We start from the raw sequence: 23,532 nt of genomic DNA on the forward strand, positions 1-23,532 counted from the left end.
CAGGTGGTAGCAGACACCAGCTGTCTCTCCCTCATGGAGTTGTGTGAAGTGCCACAATGTTTTGGTTCTATTCACACTGGTGAGTGCATGGCTCAGTGAGAGAAGCCCATGGCACTGAGTCAAGGCAGGCAGGATGGCATTGAAAATTTCATCTTGCTTTATAGCAGTGCATTTCCTAATACCAACAGTAACTTCTGCCATGCTTAGTAACAGTTGCCAGTTCTGCTAAAATAATCAATAAAAATCAGCTCTGCTGGTGTTTTACTTGCTGTCAAAGTCCCAGGTGAGATAAACAAAAGTTTATAGTTCTTGTATAACTATTTCTGTTACCATGGACTTCAGAACTGCATGAAATGGGAGCTGCTATTGTGAGGAGTTTTCTACCATTTGAAATGTATTTCCTCACTCAAAAATCCCATTACACACCCGTCACCTGTAGGGATAGATGCTGATTCACTGTATGCCAAAGTCTATCCTCTGCTTGTTTGATGTTGGTTTCAGGTGGTGCTAAGAATTAGAGGCCATATGAGTGAAGGGAGGCAATAAACACAGTGGAGCCAGCAGTCTTTGGAGAAGGATTTAATTTTATTACAGCTGCAAGGGCTCATAAGTGCTGCCTGTTTGTGAGAGGGAGCAGAAGTAGTTGCACAAACACACACTTTGCAAAACCAGAGGGATTTTTAAGAACATAATGGGTTTTAGAAGAGGTTAAAGCATATGTTTCAATCCTTGATTTCTTTCAAATGATGTCTTTGAGCCTTTTAGCTGATTTTGGCGTGTTTCTTTTGCAGGAATGATTTTTAATGAAGAAGATCAGGAGGTGAGGGATTTGGGCTATCAGAAACATGCTTTCAATATGCTTATCAGCAATCGACTGGGATACCACAGGGAGGTGCCTGATACAAGAGATGCAAAGTAGGTGCTGATTTTTGGAGAGAATGTGGTATAGTTTCATGTGCTCAATGGCTTGTTACACCTGATGCAGTATTTAATATTTTTGGTATTTCTGTCATACACTATTCCATCCCCATGTGTTGCTGAAGGCAGATTTTTCAGCTATTTAACAGGAGTGCTTGAAGTTAGGATTTCTATTAGGTCTTTTCTGTCTTTTTTGACTGAATATTGTTTCTGGAGATGTAATTTCTATTTTGTCAGCTGCTAAAGGTATATGATAGTTGTGCACTGCTCTGAATATTTTCTATTAAAGAATAGATATTTTTCTATAATCTACCTGGTGCATATAGGGGTGGAACAGCTCACCTCTGTAACAATAAAAACTCCAAACACTGAAAAATAAATAAACTTGCATGATTTTTTCTAGTGGTTTCTCTGGTGCAGGTGAATGTAATAAATTGTACTTGCTGATTGTTATTCCCAAAATTGAGCTCATTCTAAGTCAATGAAACCTTTTCTTCTATACTTCTGGGTTTTTATTTATAATTTCATATTTTTTATTGGATCCCCCCCATGCCTGGCACCTTCATATGGCATTAATCTGTGATAGTTGGCCCTATCAGAAGTAAGGACGAGCTTTGCAAATTAGAAGAAAGAATGATCTTTTGCTTTGAGTGGGATTCATCTTGCAGATTAAGATGCTTAGATAACTGCTTGTTAGTCAGTTGTCTCCGCTTTTATTATAATTAGCAGAGATCCAGTCAGTGCAGTTAATGAAGCATGCAGAGCTCTTCAGCTGACAAAACACACTTGACAGCCTTAGGGTGAGCTGAACACTATTTAGACTGCACTGACAGCAGTGACTAGACTTAAGTGTCTTAATCTGCCCTCTGAATCCCAGTGTTGGTTGTGTAAATAGGTATTTAGCCCCAGTGGAGTTTTTCTGGGATATCCAACTCTGTCTCCAGCAGCTGGCCAATAAAGCTGTGTTATTTTTGTGGGCCTTATGTCATATTTGAACTGTCTGAGCTACCTGAGGGTACTAGACTCTGTTTTGACAGCTGAAACAAGCCCTCACTATCTTCTGTTTTCTGTCTTGAGAATCTCTGGTTCTTATTCCCACCTCAGTGCACGGCATTCTCTGTTTCCTAACAAGCAGCAGAGTTAACTACGAGTCTGTGTTATGTGGAAAATAATTTACTATGCTGAGCCCTCCTATAGCTGTTACACGTCTGGGCTCATTATGTTCACGTTAGGGGTTCCTCCTCCACATTTAACGTTTGCTTGTTGCTTAGGGAGTTTCAGCAGTGACCCAGCCCTGTGGAAACCCCTCTGTAAATAGTGCCAAAGACTCTGTTCCTGTTTGCAGATGCAGAGAGAAGTCCTACCCTGCTGATCTGCCCTCTGCCAGCGTTGTGATTTGTTTCTATAACGAGGCGCTCTCCGCCCTGCTCCGCACGGTGCACAGCGTCCTGGACCGCACCCCCGCCCACCTCCTGCACGAAATCATTCTGGTGGATGACAACAGTGAATTGGGTGAGACACTCTTTGGGAATATTACCCTGCTGGGCCTTCCTTTGCTTTATTGACTGTTCAAAGAAATTATGGAAGTCATGATGCCAAACCAATTTGTACTGCAGCCCATCAGCAGAGCGCCAGCCAGTAGAGATGTGTGGTGTGCAGAGATGCCCAAGGTGCCACTGATGAGCTTTGTATCATCCAGGCTTTAACATTCAAAATCAGGTTTTGAAGTAATGTTCATAGAATCAAAGAATTTTAAGGGGCTGGAAGGGACCTTAAAGATCATCTAGTCCCAACTCCAGCTGTCATGGGCAGGGAACTTCCCACTAGACTAGGTTGCTCAAGGCCCTATTCAACCTGGCCTTGAATGTTTCCAGGGATGGGGCATCCACAGCTTCTCTGGACGACCTGTTTCAGTGTCTCACAAACCTCAGAGTAAAGAATTTTTTCTTAATATCTAACCTTACTTTTCCCTCTTTGAATTTGTACTCATTACTCCTTATCCTGTCACTAAAGTTCCTGGTGAGTCCCTCTCCAGCTTCCTTGTAGGGTTCCTTCAGATACAGGGAGGTTGCAATGAGGTCTCCACAGAACCTTCTGTTCTTCAGGCTGAATAGCCCCAGTTTTCCCCTGCCTTCAGAGGGGAGGTGCTCCACTCTTACCTCACCTCTTGCACACACTGAGTGGGGGGTCACAAAGCAGTTGTTTATAGTTTGGGTTTTCTTAGCAGTTCTTTGCTTGGGCTGCTCAGGTGCTCAGAGGAAGTGACAGAGAGGCCACTACTGAATGTATCTGAAAGGAGCTGGAGGCACTCCCGGCTGCAGCCTCGCCCATGGGTTGCCGTGGCACGATGGACACAGTGCTGTTCTGTACTTACTCAGCATTCCGGACCAGCAGCAGCTCCCTGGGGCTCAGTGTGGCTGGGCGGGCTCTGCGTGGCTCTCGAACAGCCTCTTGTGGCCACGCCGGGAGTGGCTGTCCTGGCTGTGGGAGAAGCCTCTGCTCCTGCAGGCGTGGAGGGGCCCTGGAGGGGTAGACCCTGCAGAGTTGCTTTGCTCCCGTTGAAGGATTGCTGCTTTTTCTCTCGATTGACAGGCAAGGCAAAGACAGACACGCAATTCAAGCATGGCTCTCAAAAAGCCTTTCATTTTGGTTCTTCAGAAGCCAAATGCCTGTTGAGGAATATGGTAGCATAGCAGTTCTTGCCAGCATGACTGTGCACGTTCCCTGCTCACCTCTGTTCAAGTCCACAACCTTTTGCATTTTAAAGATTTTTTTTAGATTGTATTTTTATTTAATATATATAATTATAGCTCCCTTGGTCTCATTGTTTGGTTTCTGGTTTAAGGTCTCACTTGCTCTAAGAGACTGATTAGATATGTCTGGTGTAAAATCACATTTTCTTGTTATGCTGGAAGTGAATTTCTCTGAGGTCAGATCAAATGTTGAGATACAAGAGAGAACAAAGATCAAACACTGTTCTTTGCTGAGAAGAATGTGTAGTAATTAAAAGCTTGTTTTGTTTTGTGTTTTGTGAGCATATGCCTTGCTATAAAGTGCCTTTAGCAATTTGCTGTGTGTTCAGAGCTTGCCTTATTTCAAAACTCAGTCTTCTGAATATAAGGATGCATTTGATCGATGCCCATGTTGAGGCAGCAATACCATTACTCTTCTGGTCTGTTGTTAAATGGAAGCAATTAGTGAATTTGAACCAAATTAAGTTCAAAACATTCAAGTAGCTATTTTTGCCTTTTTGACTTCAAATGAACTTGTTCTGAAGCCAAAGGCAGGAGGAGGAGGTATTGTTTACACAGAATTACTGTTCTTGATGCTAATGATCCTATGGTTTTGCTGCTGCTTAATTTCAGTGGATGGACTCTTACAGCAGAAGAAAGGTGGGGACTGGGGATGGTTTGGGAACTGAGGAAATGGAGAAAAACTTTGGCTGTGCTATGGATATCATGAGCTCAGGCAGATTGCTTGATCTTTATGCCCCTTTGTTTTGGTTTTTAATTAATTTTCCTTCCATTGCCTGCTTTCTGAAGTGGTGTTCTAGATGAAATTTTCTCTAGTTCTTCACCTGCAAATATGAGAGTCGTGATACATATCAGTGCTGTTCTGCCAACCTTGGGTCTTTGCACTTAGTTTTGCCTCAAGAAACTTCTTAACCTCAATCATCAATAGTTTTACTAGCCAAGTAGGCATTGCCATGGCTCAGCTGAACCCACTGTTGTATTTTTTTCTCCATTCCCTGAAAGGTAGGATTTCTTTTTCTGGTATAACTTCTTTCTCCCTAATATCCCTAATAGCCTTAACCTGTTATGGAAAAGCCTGAGGATGTGTTTTGAAGGCTGTTACTGGAGGCATTCTTCTGTGTAGAAGGAGAGAATGAGCAACAGAAAAGGAACCAATTGTCTGCAACTCAGTACTTTAGAGTAGTTTAAAATAATAACACTCCAGACTCCCATCCTAGGGCCCATTTTGCCTTCGTTGCATAGATATGGAAGAAGGTAATGCCTGAAGTAATTTTTGAAGACTGGCTAAAAGGGAGCAATTCTCTCTTTGGAGGAAAATTTCTCAGGCTGGATTGAAGCAATTTTTTGGGTTGTATCAGAAGTAGTCAGTGTTCCCAGTGGATGAGAAAGTGAGACACAAAAACTCATCAACAGCAAAAATCCCAGAATGTGTCTGAGACAAACCTGCCTGTTCAGAATGATCTGTGATATGGGCACAGTTGCCAGCAGAATGCCATTTTTTATGGGTTAAAACTCTGCTGGCCCTTCCATTCTGCTGCTCAAGCCAATGTTGTGGACTTGGTTCAGCTCCTGGTGTGGATGTGATACCTTTTCCTCTTTGTTTTACCTTCCTATTCTTTTCAGAAGTTTGCAGGTGTGAAACTCCTTCTGCGTTTATTTGCCTCATCTGCTGTAAGAGCTGAATTTGATAACTGAGCTTTTCCTTCTTTGTGCTGTCCCATAGTTTCTACAGGTGTACACTGTTCTTCTCTTGCTATAATGAATCAGGTGAAGAGTGATTCAAACACTATTTTATTTTAGGTTTGCAAATCTGTCCTGCTTGTTTGGGTATCTCATTTGGAGATACTTCAGAGATTATTTAATCAAATTTCTAGGAGATTTTCTCTGAAAACATCTTCCCTATTGTCTCTGGCATATGATGTCATTACTCCAGATCAGAGGAGATAATTCCTGTGACCCAAATGAATTCTGTCTGTATCTGAGAGTTTCATTTGTCTTAGAGTATTCTCTAGCATCATACTTTCTCTGTATTACCTTCTCACTTCTGATCCACCATGTTTCCTTGCAGTGCATAGTCTGAGATCTTAACATTTGGAATGGCATCTGGGAATCTTCTGCCTGAGAGTTCTTATTCCTCCTTAGGGTTACAGCTCTGACTTCCACATATATTCCATTGGCATTTAACAGCAACTTGTTAGCAGCAGCTTTAATGTTTGAGCTGACATTCATTGGAATAATGTTTATTTTGGCATATACTCTGACAAAAGTCTGTCTGCCTCTCTGTACTAAGGTTCTCTATCAAGTCTCTTGGGTTTTTTGCTTTTCTTTCTCATTTTATATTCCTCTTTATTTCTCAATTAACTTATGCTTTTCCATTACTTCAGTCTTTGTGTCCATCTTCTCTTCAGTTGTTCTGCTTTAATGTTAGAAACCACTGACCTTGGGTGAAAGAACTATTGTTACTCTTAAAATTGCCATTGATGTTAGCTAAGTTACAGTAGTGCCCATAGACTCCAGTGAACTCTGCACTCCTTCAAAAGCAGAGGCTTGCCAGCAGAATCTTTGATCCTTTTGGGTTTTAGAAAAGCAACCAGCTGTGAGTTGTACTTGGTGTCTGTTGTTCTGTCAGTTAAGCAGGCACAGATAATATTAGGTGTCTTCCTGCCTCTTTTGAAAGGTGTCAGCATTTGTTTTCATGTATGGAATGTAGTAATTTAAATAATTTGCCGGCCTGAAATGTTTATTGTTGCATCTGTTGCAAATGTCAGTCACCATGAGAAGAATTTGGAAATGTGCTTCTTTGAACAGCAATTTTTAAAATTTTTTTGAGTCTAGTAGTTCCAGTTAACTTGAGTAATGTACTAAAGGCATTGCAGGGGAAGTATGGAATGTGTGAGTATTGTCCTTATGATACTCTTGGTTTGAAGCTCTGTTGTGTCAGGGTGATGTTTTGATCAAGATTTTGGCCATTTTTGAGTTAAATGTCTTGAGATTTTAAACAGAGCTTTCAGAATTTCTGTCCTGTTGTTGAACTTTTTCAGCTGACTTGAAAAAAGACTTGAGTGAATATATTAAAACTCAGCTTCCTAAAACCACAAAATTGGTAAGAAATGAGAAGAGGGAAGGTTTGATCAGAGGAAGGATGATTGGAGCCTCCCATGCCACAGGTACACTTGCCTTTCTCTCCTTTCCTTGCATACTTTGATGATTAGCTGATTGGATGACTTCTCTTTTTGTAGTGCACCTTTTCAGATGTTGGATGTTTGACCTGTGGTTACTTTAGCCTCCTGAAGGGGCTCTGCATGTCATGCCACGCTCTAAGCTATACAACTTATACTTACATACTTGTATACTTATACAACTTATTCCAAATCTTTCTTCCCCTACTATCTCAAATGATAACTGAAATTTGGATCTAAATTTGAGTGTTTTTTAAACCTTGAGACACTTTAAGTGTCTCAGCTGTTGATTCTTCTCTTTTTTTTTCCTGTGGACATTTGCTTTCAATAAAATGAGGTACTTTTTTTAGAGTGGGTAAGTGAAATTGTGAAACAAAACCAGTATTATGCTCTAAAAAAGTAGGTTATTTTATTGAAAGTTATGAGCACAAGTTTTCATCATCCCAAATCTTCCCCTGCACCATATCTCAAACAATGACTGCAGTGTTAGTGAGACAATGTGGAGTTTTTCCTATTCTTGCCCTGAAAGAATATTGTCTCAGGAGCATCTCCGTGTGGTCAAGATACTGTAGTTGCAGAATATTTTTTGCATGCTTTATGTACAAACTTTTGCTCTAAAATGAAATCTGCTCCCTTTTAAGGTACACTAATCTAGTTTTTAATGCTCAAATCTAATAACAATGTTTTTCTGTATTAGCTCTTCTGAGTGTTGATTGGCAAAACCAATATTTGGTGATTCATAAACAGCCTTTACCAGAAGGTGCTTTCAGTTAAATTCTCTGGCATCTGAGAAACTGTGTGCTACTTTCTTAAATAATTTTGAGTGGCAGATAAGTCTCTTAATTGGTTTTTACTCATTAGCATTGTAATGGTATAATCCAGAGAGAAGACTGTGCTTGCATTTTCCAAGCTGTGCTAAAATTCCTTTCAGTTAGTGCAATTTTAAGTCATTTTATTGCTCTTCTGAGCTACAGGAGTTCCATCCCCATGCCCAGTCAAATACTGTCTGTGGGGTGACTTGTTGTATTTGCATGCTCCAAAGTTGTTTTCTTTAAAGCTGTTTCCCATCTTTTCCATGTTATTCCGGTGTTATATAAATTTTAAGTTGTGTCACAAAGATGCTGGTGCCTTTTTAGACCAACTGAGCATGAGGGTGTGTCACAGACCAAACTGTTCTTACTGACTGTGGCAGGTAATCTCCGTGTAAATTGCCAAGAGTTGCTTTGTCTAATGCACATGTGTTTGCACTGAATTGCGTGTTAGTGTTCCATGGCACTGAGGAACATTCTTGGCACTTTGTGTTGTGTGCTCTGCAGGGAAGGTGCTGGTGTTCCTGGACAGTCACTGTGAGGTGAATGAGATGTGGCTGCAGCCTCTGCTGACCCCCATCAGGGAGGATCACAGGACTGTGGTGTGCCCTGTGATCGACATCATCAGCGCCGACACCCTCACCTACAGCTCCTCCCCTGTTGTGCGGGGCGGCTTTAACTGGGGCCTGCACTTCAAATGGGATCTGGTTCCCCTGGCAGAGCTGGAAGGACCCGAGGGAGCCACTGCTCCAATCAAGTAAGGCTCCTCCTGTGTGGTGACAAGCTCTGTGTGACACAGGGGTGATCAGGAGCACTTCCTAAGCAGTAGGGAGTGTCCTCTGGTTTGGGAGCAGGTACCTAACCTGTCAAATATCTGACTTGTTTATTTCACTTAGATGTAGGGAATAGTAACCTGTAACAGTAAACTGTTTCACTTTAATTTCTGGCATTTAATAATGAATTAGATATATCTGTTTTATTGGGTCAAGAAAGCACGCTTCTAGAAATGCTTATACAATAGCATTTTTTGCTGAAGACAAAATTCTGAGGGAGCTTATGGTAGTTTGTGTTAAATCTATCCAATAATTTCACTTTTGAGCTATGCATTGGTGTTTGTTTCAGTCTGTTGGTATGCTTGGCTTAATGAGAATTTTTATACTGCCTTTGTTCCAGGAGTAGCCTGCATATCCCACTAATAAGAACTATATAATTTCTGTGATGAAATGCTGAAGAATTACTAGATTGGGAAAATCTGTTTGTGGTAATAGGAATTTGTTTTTGAGGTCTTTCGAGAGCTGTTTTGAAAAAAAATTCTCAGTGAAGCTCAACACTGGGACTTGAAAGTTACCTTCCTTATCTTTTAACCATTGATGGCTGTGTGACCTGTACAGAACTGGCAATATCTTGTTCTAATGGATGTATTGCTGATGTAAAATGGTGTCTGCAGGCACCTTTTATTAGGAGCAGACAGGTGTGGTTCAGACACAGGAATAGAACTGTCCCAAGTGAATCCCTTCATGAAAAGACCCTGAGCTGCTACAGCAAAGGCAAGAAGCTCACTGTGCTTTTTCTGGTTGCAGATATCAATCAGTACAGAATTCAGGTTTGTCAGGTGGAGGAGCTTCCCCTTTTTTACAAAATTACTCTTTGTGGATCAGATTTGCCAAGTGAATCAGAAATTGGTGTGTTTTCATTTCTCTCTCATTCTTTTCTTGGACTGTTAATGAAGAGCATTTCTGCTGCCACAAACAGTTCCAGCACAGGTTCTCTGCTGTCATCTGACAGCTCAGCAGTTGGCCTTCCCATGTCTCCCCATCCCAAGATTTTGTCTGAGAAGCCAGGAAAATTACTAAGCTCTTTAACAGTTTGACTGGCCTGTTTGAAGACTGTCACTGTGGCAGCTTCTGAACCTGGAAGGAAAGGACAGACTGAAAAAAATCCGAGTGGGAAGTCAGCATTGAGTGTTAAAATCCTTATTCTGTTAAGAACTATTCTCACATTTAATTTGGTCAGTGGCTGAAGGTTAGCTGTTGCTGTGTTCAACACTGTTGTTGCATTCCTTCAACTCACTTTTATGAAAAGTCCTGTGCTAAAAAGACAGAGAACTTTATAGTTAAAGCAAGTGTAATAATCTCAAAAGATTACCTTTTCTGAGTATGAAAGTGATTTTTCCTACCTAAAGGTCTCTGCCTCATTTGAATAAGGAGCCTAGATTGCTATTTAACCTTGAAAAAGGCTTTCCATCCAACAGAAAGTATTGCATTTCAGAGACTTTCCACAATGAAGTATTATGGTGTCAGAGTGGGAAAACTGAGAGTAGCCTTTTAACCCAGTTTTTAAGGTGACTGAAACTGGAGTAGAAATTTGTGTGAGAACAAGCAATGAAATCTTGGCCTAGGCTTGGTTTCATCTCAGGAGGTTTTTGCAAGGATGGGAAAAAGCCTTTTTTTCAACCCATGGGATGTTCCACCTATCATATCATGGTTTTATGTAGGGTTTTTACTCTGTTATACTCTTGTAGGTCATCCACATATTCTATTGTTGTGATACATTAGGAATTCAATCTGGAGACTGAATGGTGAGGATCATATGCAGATTTTTACAGAATAGAACACATTCTAGTAACATACAGACAAGGTGAAAAACTGGGAAATGCCAGAGGGACCATCTCTATAAATATATAGAGTGTAAATAACTTGCAGGTAAACTGATAATTCAGTCAATAATGAAACAAAGCTGCCTCTGGCATTTGGTGTTCCTCTTTCTCTGTCCTATCCCTTTTCTTCAAGTTTACCAGGTAAAGAAACATGATTTATAGATCTTGGAACAATGGAAGATCACAAATATCACTTACAGATCTGCTTTTGCAAATGCTTTGAGACTAGAACTCATGTCTAAGTGACTGAAGGATTTAAGTTGTGTTATGTCACTTTATCAGTTTGGACTTTGGGACCAACAGATTCAGCAAAAATTACTGTGTGGGGTTTTTTCTCTGTCTAAAAGAAAATGAACTTCATTCCATGTACCTTTTTAGGTCACCCACCATGGCTGGAGGGCTGTTTGCCATGGATCGAGAGTACTTCAATGAGCTTGGGCAGTACGACAGTGGCATGGACATCTGGGGAGGAGAAAACCTGGAAATATCTTTTAGGGTAAGCAGAGAATTTACAGCTCTGTACTTGAATGTTTATAGCTTTTTCTTGGGTTGGTGGTGGAGCTTTTCATGATGGCTGCAAAGAAGCATAGGAAAAGAAAAATTATGTAAGTTTTTGAAATTAGTTTATGAGCAATATCTAATGAATTTCACAAGTTGATTAGAGATGAGTGACTCACAGCAATATTGCTAAGATGTAAGCTTAGTGTATTTCCTTGGAGAGTTCTGCCTCCTTTCTGAGGAACTGGAAATGTAAAGTTTTCTGGAAGTAAATTAAGAGTCATGGAGAGGAGTCATCTTGGTTGGAAAAGTAATGAGAAAATCATAATCAGAAGATCTGAAAATGGAGCTGCACTGGGCTTCCTGTATTTTCTCTCGTCTTCCTTGTCACTCCACTGAAAGAAAAACAACTTACTGTGCTTAGTGTCGTGCTTATATCTTTATTTTTGTGAAGGGCGTTCTTCAACAGGTTTGACAAGAGTCTGCCTGAAAATGATATGCTATCATGACAGATATGAAAAGGGGATTAAAGGTGAAGTTAGCATAAAAAACCAAACAAACCTAAAACCAGACACAAAGCCCCCAAGACTTCAGAGAATCTGTCAGAGAAATCAAGATTAGGGTTCAAAAATAAGAACTGGAATTTTGTACATTTGAGTGACTTTAAAGGAGTGTGTACTAAATAAATAAAATCTTTCAATTTTCAGTATATATGTAATTATTAGGTATCTGAGAAGAAGTGTGTGGAGTGTGAGGAGATTATTGTAGTTATCTTGTAATACACTGTTTCAATAAAAAGGGCTTTGAAATACTGGAACACATTCAGAGAATTTAGAGCTTTTGGAAGTCCCTGTCTGTCTGGGGGAGGGTGGAAAGTAGTTGAGTCTTTATCTTGTCTAGAAGGAGTTTTAAGCATGTCTTGATTATGAACTGCTAATGTAGGGTGATTTTCTTTTTAATGTGGGTCTGGAGAACATATTAGTCCAGAAAAGGGCCAGTGCTGGTAATTTGCTGGAAGATGAAGTTAAAAAGCAATTAAAAAAAAAAAATGAAGCAGAGTGTAAATAAAGTGTTTATCCCTGGTGCCACAGATAAAGACTGCTAAATGTAGCATCTGAATGGGAACAGTTTCTTAGTTTCTCTATCTTAACACAAACAGTTCTGTCCAGTAAGTTTTCATACTTAGTTGAAAAGCTCTCCAGGTTCCCCTGATGACAAAGACTGGTCTTTGTTATCTGTCACAGAATTGTGGACAATTTTCATGCAGGTAAATGAATTTAGGTAACTTAATCTGCAGGATGAGTCCTAGCCCATATATCCCAGTGCTTTCTGATAGGTCGTTGGAGCAAAACAGCAAAATTTTCTGGTTTTCTCTTGAAAGCCACTATGTGTTTTGTGGAAAGTTTGGTCATATGGGAAAAATAATCTTCTGTAACATGGAGATCTAAAAATCTAATTTGTCAGAAAACATGACATGAAGGCCAACATTGCTGACACCTAATTCTGCATAATGTGTAACCTCCCAAGGTATCCCTTAAAGAGGGAGCCAAGTTAGTGAGCAATCTGAACAGTGAGTGAGCAATCTGAGCATGTTCTGTTTTTTTATGGACAGATCTGGATGTGTGGGGGCAGACTTCTGATCATCCCCTGCTCCAGGGTGGGACACATTTTCCGTAAGAGGCGTCCCTATGGCTCACCCGGGGGACAGGACACTATGGCTCATAACTCACTGAGGCTGGCACATGTGTGGATGGATGAATACAAGGTAAGAGGCAGTTCTAGGTTGTGAGATGATGTTATTGAATGGTTATTGACTGGTTTGTTTGTCAAAGGACTGTGTCACAGTGAGATCTGTTACAACTCTGATTGGGTTTTCTTTCTGTAGTCTGAACTCCTAATGTTAGTTCTGATAGGAATTCCTAAATTCTGTAGAATTGTAATTTGGCTTTTGAGTGCTCAAGTCTCCTTCTTGTTACTTTACTGCCTGCAGGAGATTGAGTTTTATGCCTTTTTAGTGAAGTAAAAGAAGATGGATGAGCTTTTGTAAGCTCTGCATTGCTTTGTGTCCAAATCAGTATTACATGGCAGCCATGTACTGTGCCTTCAGGTAGTTTCCATGGTGGTGAGACAGGGATTATTTTGGCTGCTTGTTTGCTTTCTGTTTTAATTGGCAATCTGCTTCATAGTCTGTCTTGCCCTGGAAGAGCAATCAGAATTAACTTCTGGATTCAAGGGCAACTGTATTCCTTCCTTCAAATCTTGATGCTTTTAAACATAGATCAGGTGTTTCTGAGTCCCTCATCCCTGAGATACTTAATGACATTTTGCCCTCTGAGACCACAGGATTTGCTGTGTGCTCAGTTCCTGTGGTTCCTACAATTTCTATACAAGATATATTTTATTAATTTTGTGTTCTTTAGAGGTTTATGTTTCATTCCCCATCCTTTACCTTGATCTTCAATTTGAGGAACCTTTTAGAGGTTATTAATTTTTATCTCCAGTCTTCATCACTGTAACACTTTGGTGGATCTGATCTATCACCTTCCCTTTTATCAGTGTCTGGGCACAGTTGTTTTGTGATTAATGATGGCTTTCTCTGAAGCTTGGAATTGTTTTTGTTATAATTTCCAGTTGAACTGTTTTATCCAGAAAACACTTGAGCTGCTGATTCTAGCAGTCTCTTATCACAGATTTGTGTCCAAAACTTTCCCAGCTGTTTCTGGTCTGATTCTCTGATAGCTGCCAGAGAATGCATGGAAGACAAGCTTGGAAATATTTTTGTTTTATAAGAATAATGTAAATATTTAGGGCCAGTATAATTTACCAAAGCAATCTAACAATGCACAGTACAAAGATAAGACTTAAAGGAGTAAATATCAGTATTTAATACATGAAATGGCATAAGGGAAATGATTCAGCAAAATTTTCATAACTGTCAAAAGTAAAATGCAGAAGTATAAGTTCATGTATAAGTGGCAATAAATAACACATTTAAAGTAGGATACCAACATTTGAACTTCAGCCAGGAAAGAGGAAATTGGAATAGCAGAGCTACTTTTAGAAGCGGGCCAGATTGTGATGTCCAGTCTGTCTCCAAACTTCATCAGAGCTGGCCAACAGTCCAATGTACACCAAGTACACAATCCCTCTTCCTGTGCTGTTAAAATAGCAGTGATACATCAAGCACATCCAAATGCTCAAAGATCTTGATGAGGAGAGATGTGTAATTTCTCCAGAGGTGATACTGTCTGTTTTCTGAGTATCAGAGAGCAGGAAATAATTGAAAACTGTCAGAACCACATCATGGTGGGTGGATTCCAGATGTCTCCTAGAGATGAATCCAGCAAAATACCATAGTTCAGTGCCCTGAAAACTGAATTATAAATGGTACCTTGTAAACAAATTAATATGCAAATACAATGTCTTTTTTGTGGGCTCAGTAAATCGATCTGGAATTAAATGCAAGAAGGGGATTTTTTTCCCTAGTTTTAGCAATAGTATTTGTGCCATGTTATGCATTCATGAGTTCCTTTTTGTCCCCATTGTTGTCTCTGCATTGGAGTCAAACAGCACATGAGATTGGGTTGGAATCTTAATCCATCTTCACCTAATCTGTGTATCATCATAAAATAGAATGTGAGAAGAATAACTTTGTGGGAGCCTTTTTGGAGATGATGCAGATGAATGGAAAGAACTGGGCTTCCCAGAAAGCCCAGGTGATGGTTCTGATTATTCACATGAATAATGTGTGTTCCCACTGAACTTCATTATATGAGTCCCATTTATAGGTCTGTTCTGGAATGGTTTTACCCTAATCATTTGTAAAGTTGGAAGGCTGGAAACTGTGCAAGACAAAACACACTGGAATCCCACAACAGTGAAAACAATCCACTGAACAATGAAAATAATTTCAAGAAACTTTTGTCAGATGAGGCTGCTGATGATATATGCATCTGTTTTTTACTCCCTGATTTTAGGATGCCTCTATTGCCAATGGAATAAAGTCAGGGACTGATTTGTTTCTTCCTCAAGTTGGCATCTAAAATGGCTCAGCAAATTTGTACCCAAGAATTATCTTCATCAAAAAAACCCTCAGTTAGAAAGATTAGCTCAGAATTAGGCAAAATTAAATCTCACTTCCCGTGACAATGCAAGCATTGCAATTTCCTACTGCCAGTTTCAAACCTACTGGTTGAAAGCACTAGCAAAATGAAATGAAATTTTGGGAGTTCTAGAAACTGGAAAAAAATGGGAATCAGTAATCTGAAATTTTTCTCCCCCTTTCCCCAACCTGTTTCTCTTAAATGCAGGAGCAGTATTTTGCTTTGAGACCTGAGCTGAGGATGAGGAGCTATGGAAATATCACCGACCGTGTAGAACTGAGGAAGAGATTGAACTGCAAGTCCTTTAAGTGGTATTTAGATAACATCTATCCTGAGATGCAAATATCTGGGCCCAATGCCAAAGCTCCACAGCCAGTTTTTATTAACAGAGCACAGAAACGACCAAAAATAATCCAGCGTGGAAGGGTAAGAGAAACTTAACTATGTGGAATTCTGGCGTGTTAAATTGTTATGAGACTTTTTTCCCTTAAAGATTTGAGCAAATACAACAAAAATAGTCTGTTTCCATAAGTTTTGCAACAAGTTGTCTTGAAAATAACAGGATTTTTGTCAAATCAATCTGATATATATTTCAGGTCATCCTTAGGCTAGATACTGTTCTATGAGGTTTCTTACCTTGAAGTTCTGACTTAGGAAGTTTTGCAGTCTTTAGAATGTGTTCTCATGGCTTCTGGTTCTGAAGATTGATTTGGATAGAGAGAAATTTGGCCTCAAAATATACATGCTCTATAGGTTTATGATGCAGTTTATGTACTTTATGAAGAGTACAGTGTAATTAGTTTCCAAACTCATTGCTTTTACTGGGTCAGTTTCTGCAAAGGTGAACATTTGCATCTGAGGCTGATGATGGCTTTTCTAGTCTTGGCTGTTAGCTAATGAACAAAAGATGAGTTTTTCTCCTCTCTTTTTTTCTTAAAGTAGAAGTGAAGAAATTAGGTTTTTTTTGTGTATTCATGAAGGAAATCATGATTAAATTCATGCCTTAGCTCTAGCACCTTTGCTTATGGGTTTGTATGCAGGCAGAGTCACCAGACAGTTTCATCTGCTTTTTCCAGGGTCCAATTCACTTGATGTGTGCTTTTTATGCTTCCCAAAAATAATGGATAGTTTCAAACCCAAGACAACTATCTCAATGTCTCTGGAATAAACTGCTTCATGTTCACTCAGATTATGGTTAGCAGGTTTCCTTTTAACTCAGCAGTTGGACTCATTTAGTAGTGATGTGCCCCCCAGGCTGCAGTAGCTGCTGGTTCTGCAAGAAGTGAGTCAGGAGGATCTGTGTTCATGCAGGACCTCTTGACACCATTAGATTTTTTTCTTGGAAGCAGCTGTCTGGGAATCCTCAATTTGTGCAGTATTTTTATTACAATATCCCGGCCAAGATGTGAAGTTTGTAATGTGGTTTCCCTGAATAAAACTGATGGGCTGATTCCCCTCGTTGTTGGATGCTGTTACTCCCCTAGTCAGACATTTTTTTTTAAATTTAATAGCTTTTTGCTTTCATTCAGACAGAAATTTAACTGAGAAATTGTTGATGTTGGAGAGAGCTCCTTGAGGGATCTGAATATCTCAGTAACACTTAAGGTTAACTCTTCCCAGCAGTTATTTACCATGGCTTAATTTTGAGAAAAAGTTTGTGAACCCCTTAAGAAATGGGGAAAAGAAGCAGAAAAATGCAGTTCCTTGGCTTGGTTCTCTGGGGTTCAAGAATTATACCCAGCATTGTATGAGAGAGTCAGCTTTGGCACTGATGGCTGTATAAACTATTTCCAGATGCCTGCAAGGAACAGAATGATCAGCCAATGTCACCACTGTGTGCCAGACTCTTTAGGATTTGGGAGGAATCACTCCAAATCTCAGTTTATTCTCACAAACTAATTGGGCCACGGATAAGTGGTGGTTTGACAGCTGGGAAGAAATGTAATGATCACAAATGGTTGCAGCTGTTACCAGTGATATCCAATGCTGGCCATCGTGGCCAATAAAAAAAAAAGACAAAAATCATTCAAAACTCATGTAGTCCATGGTTTCAAAACCTTCTGTTGAGTGAGGAATGATGAAAATGAGATCTGTACTAGATCTGGGGTGTGAGGAAATGTTACTTAAAATGTTTTGTGTAATTTGTTTTAGATGTGTGTGGGGAACAGGAGAAGCATGGTACACTCAAGGCAATTGTTGTTGTGCCTTGGGACAGCTATTTCCAGAAATGGTGTTTAGTGAAAAATATTATTTGGTATTTGTGCTAATTTTTGCTATCATGTGATCGAACAGTTTGTTCCTTTTATTACTGGAAGTGTATTTTGGTTTCTAAAAATTTGTAGAGTCAATAGCAATGCCAAGACTGCTATGGATGTCTTCATAATAAAGTTCAGCTGGCTAGTTATTCAGCCTGGCCTGGAGTTCAGGACAGCAGATTCTTTTTTCCTCTACATCCAGCTCCAGACTGGAAATAAGTATTTTTAATGTGGGTGTCAGATCTGAGGCCCTGCCATCTCTCAGCTCATAGTGTGCAGGCAGTGTTTGTTGCCTGCAGAGCCTGATCCCCACCACTTCAGGGGAAGAAAAATAATCAGGCTGAAAAAAGTCATCTGCTGGCCAGCAGTCAGTTCAGAGCATGTGTGTAATTTAAAGACAGAACTAGAGGTGTTTTGTCTCCCTGAGACCTCTGTGGGGATACATCAAGATCTTAATGATTTTTTGGTTCTTGAAATAGAACAATCTAAACATGGTATAGCAGAAAATGTCTTGGATGTCTCTTAGGGTGGGCATCATTGTTCAAATCAGGAGAGACTGCCAGCTTGCTGAGAGCCTCCTTGTTTGCTTTGATGGTAGGTGCTTGCAGTTGTGCATCACAGGACAGGCTTCTGACCTGAATTCAGTGCTCTGATACACCATTCCCCTAAATCAGACTAGGTAGGGCATTAGAGCAAAAATAGCATTTAGGTGCTTGTAAAATGTTCTCTCTCTCCCTGATCCATCAGTAAAATACCATAGCTGATAAGAGTGGCTTTTCAGTTATGTAAATGCTCTTGAAAATCAATTTGCAAACAACATAAATCTCTGAAGTTGTTTTTATTTCAGTAATTCCTTCTCCTTTCTCGGGGAGGTGGTCCTGTTCCATGAAGAGAGGCTGTAGGAGATGACTTATGTTTAAGCTAAACTGTAGTAAAATGCATTTTATACAGTACAGTCAGTACTCCTGAGCAGAATTTATGGGGCCTTAGACTTCCATGGAGAGTGAAGTGGGCAAAGAACCTTGACAGAGTAGAGCCAGTATGTGTGTACTGCACTTGTACCAGAGAGAGAAATATTGTAATTAGAAAGCAACTTGGAACTGTTCAGTGCAGTTTTTTTTCCAAATTATCTGAAAAAACAGAATGGCATTTTAAAAGGCAAGATTTTTTTAATTACTGGAAGTGTTGGCTGAGTTTTTTTGAGCACACTAAGGATCTAGGGCTGTTTTTCACTCTAACTATCAAACCGTTTTCCTTTCATAGCTGTATCACCTCCAAACCAACAAATGCCTGGTTGCCCAGGGCCACCCAAGTCAGAAAGGAGGCCTGGTGGTGGTTCGGGAATGTGACTACAACGATCAGAACCAGGTATGGGATTCCCAATTATATTGAATTAATTAATGTCTTTAAAATGACCAATAAGTTTTCCTGCTGGCAAAGTGCCCTGGTGTGACATCTCATCTCAGGACAGGCTGCTTTACAGAGGGTCATTCAAACCATGGGGTTGGCCAAGGGCAGTGTGGATCTCCTACTAATGCTGAGTGTTGGATGTTATGATCTCCTGTCTCTATGGCATGAATCTCTCTATTTGGCTGGAGGCTGCCCTAAAGTGGCTCCTGATGGGTTCATAATCCACTGATTGGCACTTCAGAATTTGTAGCAGCTCTTTCAGTTGGTTCCTTTTACTGGAATTTAAAGCAGCCCTTTCCTGCCCTCCTGGTGTTTGTGTACTGCACAACCAGTCCTCTGCTGCTGGAGTGGCTGCAGTTTGGGATAAATGAATGATTTCTTGTTAAATAAAAGGAATTCAGAAGATTCTTTGGCTACAGGTGAATTGCTGATCTTGGGATTAATTAGGGATAGATGTGAAAACCTAATGAGAATTTTTGGATCACTACATGAGGCCTTTGCTGTTTCACTTCTTGCAGGTGACAGAAATTCAGGACTTGGATAAAAAGTCTCCAGGACAGAGAGATCTTCAGCTAATGTCATAAAGGCTTACATAGCTAAGAACTATTCTGAGAACTTTATGATTTAGGAGCCCATGGGACCCAATTCTAAAAGCTAGGTTGAATCTAAAGAGAAAAGTAATCAAAGACACCGAATAAATGGAGCATGGGATGTAAAGCAGCATAGCTTTAGTAAAGGTGGGTTGTGCTGGACTAACTTGATGCTGTATGACACAGGCAACAGTTTTCAGGGTATGGAAACTGCAGCAGTGGAGGCAGAGTGATTTGTGATAGTCCCAGCAAAATGCTGTGTGCTTTGTCACCTAATGGGACTTTGTGCCTCCTATTGTGGCCTCACCGTCTGAGTGTGACAGAAGAAGACAGAGGAGTGTTTGCAGTTCTCTGGATAAGTGTGGCTGGCTCTTGACACGTGGCCTCCAGGTCCAGTTGTCAGGAGCAAGTACATCCTTCACCTCTGGAGCACTGAGAAATCATCGCTGTGACCAAATTGCCAGTTCTGTGTTAAGGGTGGATTAATTAAAGCTGGCATGAGAATTTTTCCTATTTGAACTGTTCTGTTAGCCATAGGACAGGCAGTGAGTCTTGTAAATATAGAGGCTGTGTGAGTGTAACACTGACTGATGGGCACCATCACCACCAAGTGATTGCACATTTGCAGTGCCAAAGATGCAATTCTGAGCAATTCTGTCTTTGGGTGAGAGAGCCTGGGCATGATGTCCACACATTTATGCTTCCCTTCTCCTTGCTGCAATATTTCTCATCATGAAGTGCCACATGCATGAAGGAAAAACTGTGTTGATTTTCCACAAAAAACTTTTTTTTGATTTTTTTTTTTTTTTTTTTAATCCAGGAGAGCAAATTTCAGGTATCCCTTTGGTACTGAGAAAAATAAATCTGTGCTCTGATTGTTGATCTTTGGCTGCTTTTCTCATGAATCTGGTTTACTAGTGATAAATTTAGCAATTATTTCTCATTAAAAAAACTGGCTGTGCTGTCTTCTTTCACAATGATTTTGTTCTCCAACCAAGTATGTCAACCAACACTGTTTTTCTGCTATTACACTTATTTTGTTCTCCTAATAAATCCCATGAGTGCATTCAGCCAACTTGCTGTCATAACCTCTTGAACAATCTTGCTATAGATATGTGAGAACAATGTAGAGAAAGATGACATTTATTTAGCAGCTTCTTATAAAAATAGCAAGAAACATCCTGACTGTTGGAAGCTTTTAACTGTAGTTTCACTCAGCTTGTTGGCATTTTCAGCTGGTTTTCCCCTAGAATTATCTGGTTTATGCCTTTGTCCTAGGAAAAAGGCCTGTGCTTGGTCTGGTGAATTCATGTGAGAGTTGACCAGCTTCTCTAAAGTCATGGGACTGGCCTTAAAAGCAATTCTGTTTGACCTTTGGTTTATGCTTGCTTTGTTTTCTCTAGCCTTCATGGCTGCTAAGGAATTTCAAATTCTCATTTAACTTGGATTTAAAAGAAAAAACAGGTATTCTTTAGCTTTCAATTATATCAGCATTATGGGCAAGCCTTTTCATTGTAGTTGACTTAGATGATCATCATTAAGTAGAGTTGAAAATTAGTCAAGCACACCACACTGTCCTGTTTTCTCAGGCTTGACATGACTGACATTGAGCTCATATTTTTGCTATAGAAAGAAAATAATAGGGGAAGTGGTTTTTGTATCTAGAAAATATATTAAAAATTATGTCTGTAAGTTACAATGAAAACTAGGGTGCTCCATTAACTGTAGTAGAAACAGTCTGGGATAATTCTGGGAACTGGACACAAACCCAGTTTTAGAAACCAAAGTCTTCACAGTGATGATCTCCTAACTCTTCTAGTTAGGAAGTGCATACAGGTCGAAAATATCCTGCACCTCTGTTGCCTCTTATTTTTAATAGATTAGATTTTTATAATGGTTGTGGTTGGGTTTGGGGTGTTGTTTTTTTTTTTTTTTGTTTTTGTTTTTTTGTTTTTTTTTTTTTTTTTTTTTTTTTTTTTTTTTTTTTTTTTTGTTTTGGTTTTGTTTTTTTTTTTTTAAGAAAATACATAGGTGGATAAAAGAAGAGAGCTCTCAGAAATGAGACATAAATCCTGGGAAGGCACTTTTCAGCTTACAGACTTTAGATACTGTGCTGCCTGCCAGGAGTTTCTTTCCTATATGGGGCTGTTGCTCCTGACAGCCTTTAGCAACAAGAGCTGAACATTATCCTTTCAGTCTTCAGCAGAAAATTAGTTAATAATTTTTGGAGTATGCTAAGGCTTGCAATTATGTAACACAGAAACCTCATGGGGCTTTGCTTTCCTGGTGCTTGAATCTGTTAATAATCTGCAAATTCATAGTGATACTCTAATCTGGATTTGGAACCAAATTTGGGCCTATTTTTCCTCTTCCTTTGTTTTCTACACTAAACTTATAATTAGTTTGAAATTAATTTTGGCTGTCTTGTGTAAGCCTTTCTGGAGAAGTATCACACTGGATTTAACCACTGCCTTGTGTTCTTTGCCATTACTCAGCTTTTGATTGAAGATCTGTTCCCTGTGTCACTGCAGTCTTCTCTCTCCACTCTTACCAGTTCATCTCTTGTTTGGACTTGGCTCCATCATTGTTCTTTCAATAGTAATTCTCTCTGGCAAGTCCTGCCATTTCTCCATTCTATCCTCCCTCTTTAATGTTGCCATGCTTTCTTTTTCATGGCAGGCTTTAAACAGAAAAGACTATTTTAGAAGGCATAAAATGCCTGAGGTTGGGGCAATTTTTAATGTGATCTCTGCATTTCTTCCAAGGAGGCCTCCCTTGTGTTATAATAGTCACTGTGATAATGAACTGTGTGCTTTCCAGTCATGCTGTCTAACTGAGGCTGTGTCCCAAATCCCAACACCCCCCAGAAGGCTGCTTTTAGTTTCATAGGCCAAAAAAAGAGACAAAGCAAAATTTATGTGCCTGACTTTTCTGCCTAGAGTTTGATATGCCATATTCTGACTGTGAAACTCATGCAGACTTAATGGAAAAAAATAAATTACACAGTGGGCATGGCAAGTGCAGCACTGAGCTGAGAAATGGGAGCAGGGCTGGAACAGGAGCACACCACAAGAGCTTTGTGTGTCTGTAGGTACTTCAGGGACAGGTATGGCGGGCTCAGCTCCTCTTGTTTCCCATGACAGGAGGAAGGGAGTTGCCTTGCCCAGCATCCCAGAGGCTGGGGAGTGCTGTCCAGCTGCCCTGTGAGTGCCAGGGCTGCACTGTGCATTGGGAATAGCTGTCATTGGGTGCTGAGCCAGATGCTCCCAGGATCTTCACTGCACTGCAGGGCTACACTTTCCATTTATATCTCTTTTCTTTACCCCTCTGTAACCCAGGATATTTTGAGGTGAAAACCCCCAAGTTCCTTAATTGTTTTGGTTTCTGGCTTGGGATTCAGACTCTCCTGTTGCTTATGAGAACTCCAGTTCTTCCACAGATGTGATCTTGGCCAAGGGAGGGAGAACCAGCAGCTCCTGCAGCTGGACCAGGCTGCTGTTCCTGCTTCCCTGAATGTCCAGCTGTGCCAGATGTGCCTTGCTGAGAGCCAGCAGGGTTTGGGCATGAATGGCAGCAACTGAAGGTGCCTGACACATTTCTGTGCCAAGAACAAAAATTACCTGCTCTGTTCAAGCAGCATATGGGAGAGGACAGACAAGAGGCAGCTTGAGTGTGTCCTTGCTGCTTGTTGGAACTGACAGTTGGTTTTTTCAGTGTGATCACAGAGAAACTCTTCTGTCATGTAAATTCAGGAAACCAATTGCAGTTGAAGCTGCAAATATGAACCAGTGCAATCCTGCTTCATGCAGGTGGACCCAGGGAAGGGACTGCATTCAATTCTCACCACTCACTGCATGTCCCATCTCTGACATCCACATGTTGAAGCATCTCCTCTGTAGGTCAACAAAAGACTCAGGGAAACTGCCCTGAAAATTGCAATAAATGTCTTTCTATCTTCTCTTGCAGGTCTGGATTTATAACGAGGATCATGAGCTGATTTTAAACAATCTGCTTTGCTTGGATGTCTCTGAAACTCGCTCGTCCGATCCCCCTCGTCTCATGAAGTGCCACGGCTCCGGTGGCTCCCAGCAGTGGACATTTGGGGTAAGGGGAGAGTCCCATATGGCACATTACATGTAATCAGTGTCTCAGTCAGGGACAGTAACACTAACAGGACATCAGGGCTGAGTTATATTGTGACCAAACCTCAGATGTACCAAGGCAGTTGCACTGTACCAGGCCCAGCCCATGGTTCAGGCAGCCTGTACAGAAGTTGCTTTGATGGCCGCATTTCAGTCTCAATAAGACTTTTGCTGTGCTCTGTGACATGCAGGCCCTTTGCAACAAAGAAAGGTTTCTGC

The 23,532-nt window shown here is 40.4% G+C and overlaps 1 protein-coding gene across 3 annotated transcripts in view; it reads left to right on the forward strand.

Moving 5' to 3' along the window:
• Window positions 1-23,532, forward strand: part of GALNT11 (polypeptide N-acetylgalactosaminyltransferase 11) — a 45,607-nt gene that overhangs the window by 19,016 nt on the left and 3,059 nt on the right. For all 3 annotated transcript variants that reach the window (XM_009085798.4, XM_018909178.3, XM_018909179.3), the window contains exons 3-11: window positions 792-915; window positions 2,264-2,430; window positions 6,713-6,838; window positions 8,167-8,416; window positions 10,694-10,811; window positions 12,426-12,578; window positions 15,124-15,342; window positions 18,435-18,539; window positions 23,138-23,275. In XM_009085798.4, the coding sequence (XP_009084046.1) occupies window positions 792-915; window positions 2,264-2,430; window positions 6,713-6,838; window positions 8,167-8,416; window positions 10,694-10,811; window positions 12,426-12,578; window positions 15,124-15,342; window positions 18,435-18,539; window positions 23,138-23,275 (1,400 nt within the window). The remainder of the gene's footprint in view (window positions 1-791; window positions 916-2,263; window positions 2,431-6,712; window positions 6,839-8,166; window positions 8,417-10,693; window positions 10,812-12,425; window positions 12,579-15,123; window positions 15,343-18,434; window positions 18,540-23,137; window positions 23,276-23,532) is intronic.

Source organism: Serinus canaria, chromosome 2 (assembly GCF_022539315.1).
Source record: "Serinus canaria isolate serCan28SL12 chromosome 2, serCan2020, whole genome shotgun sequence".
Lineage (NCBI taxonomy): Eukaryota > Metazoa > Chordata > Aves > Passeriformes > Fringillidae > Serinus > Serinus canaria.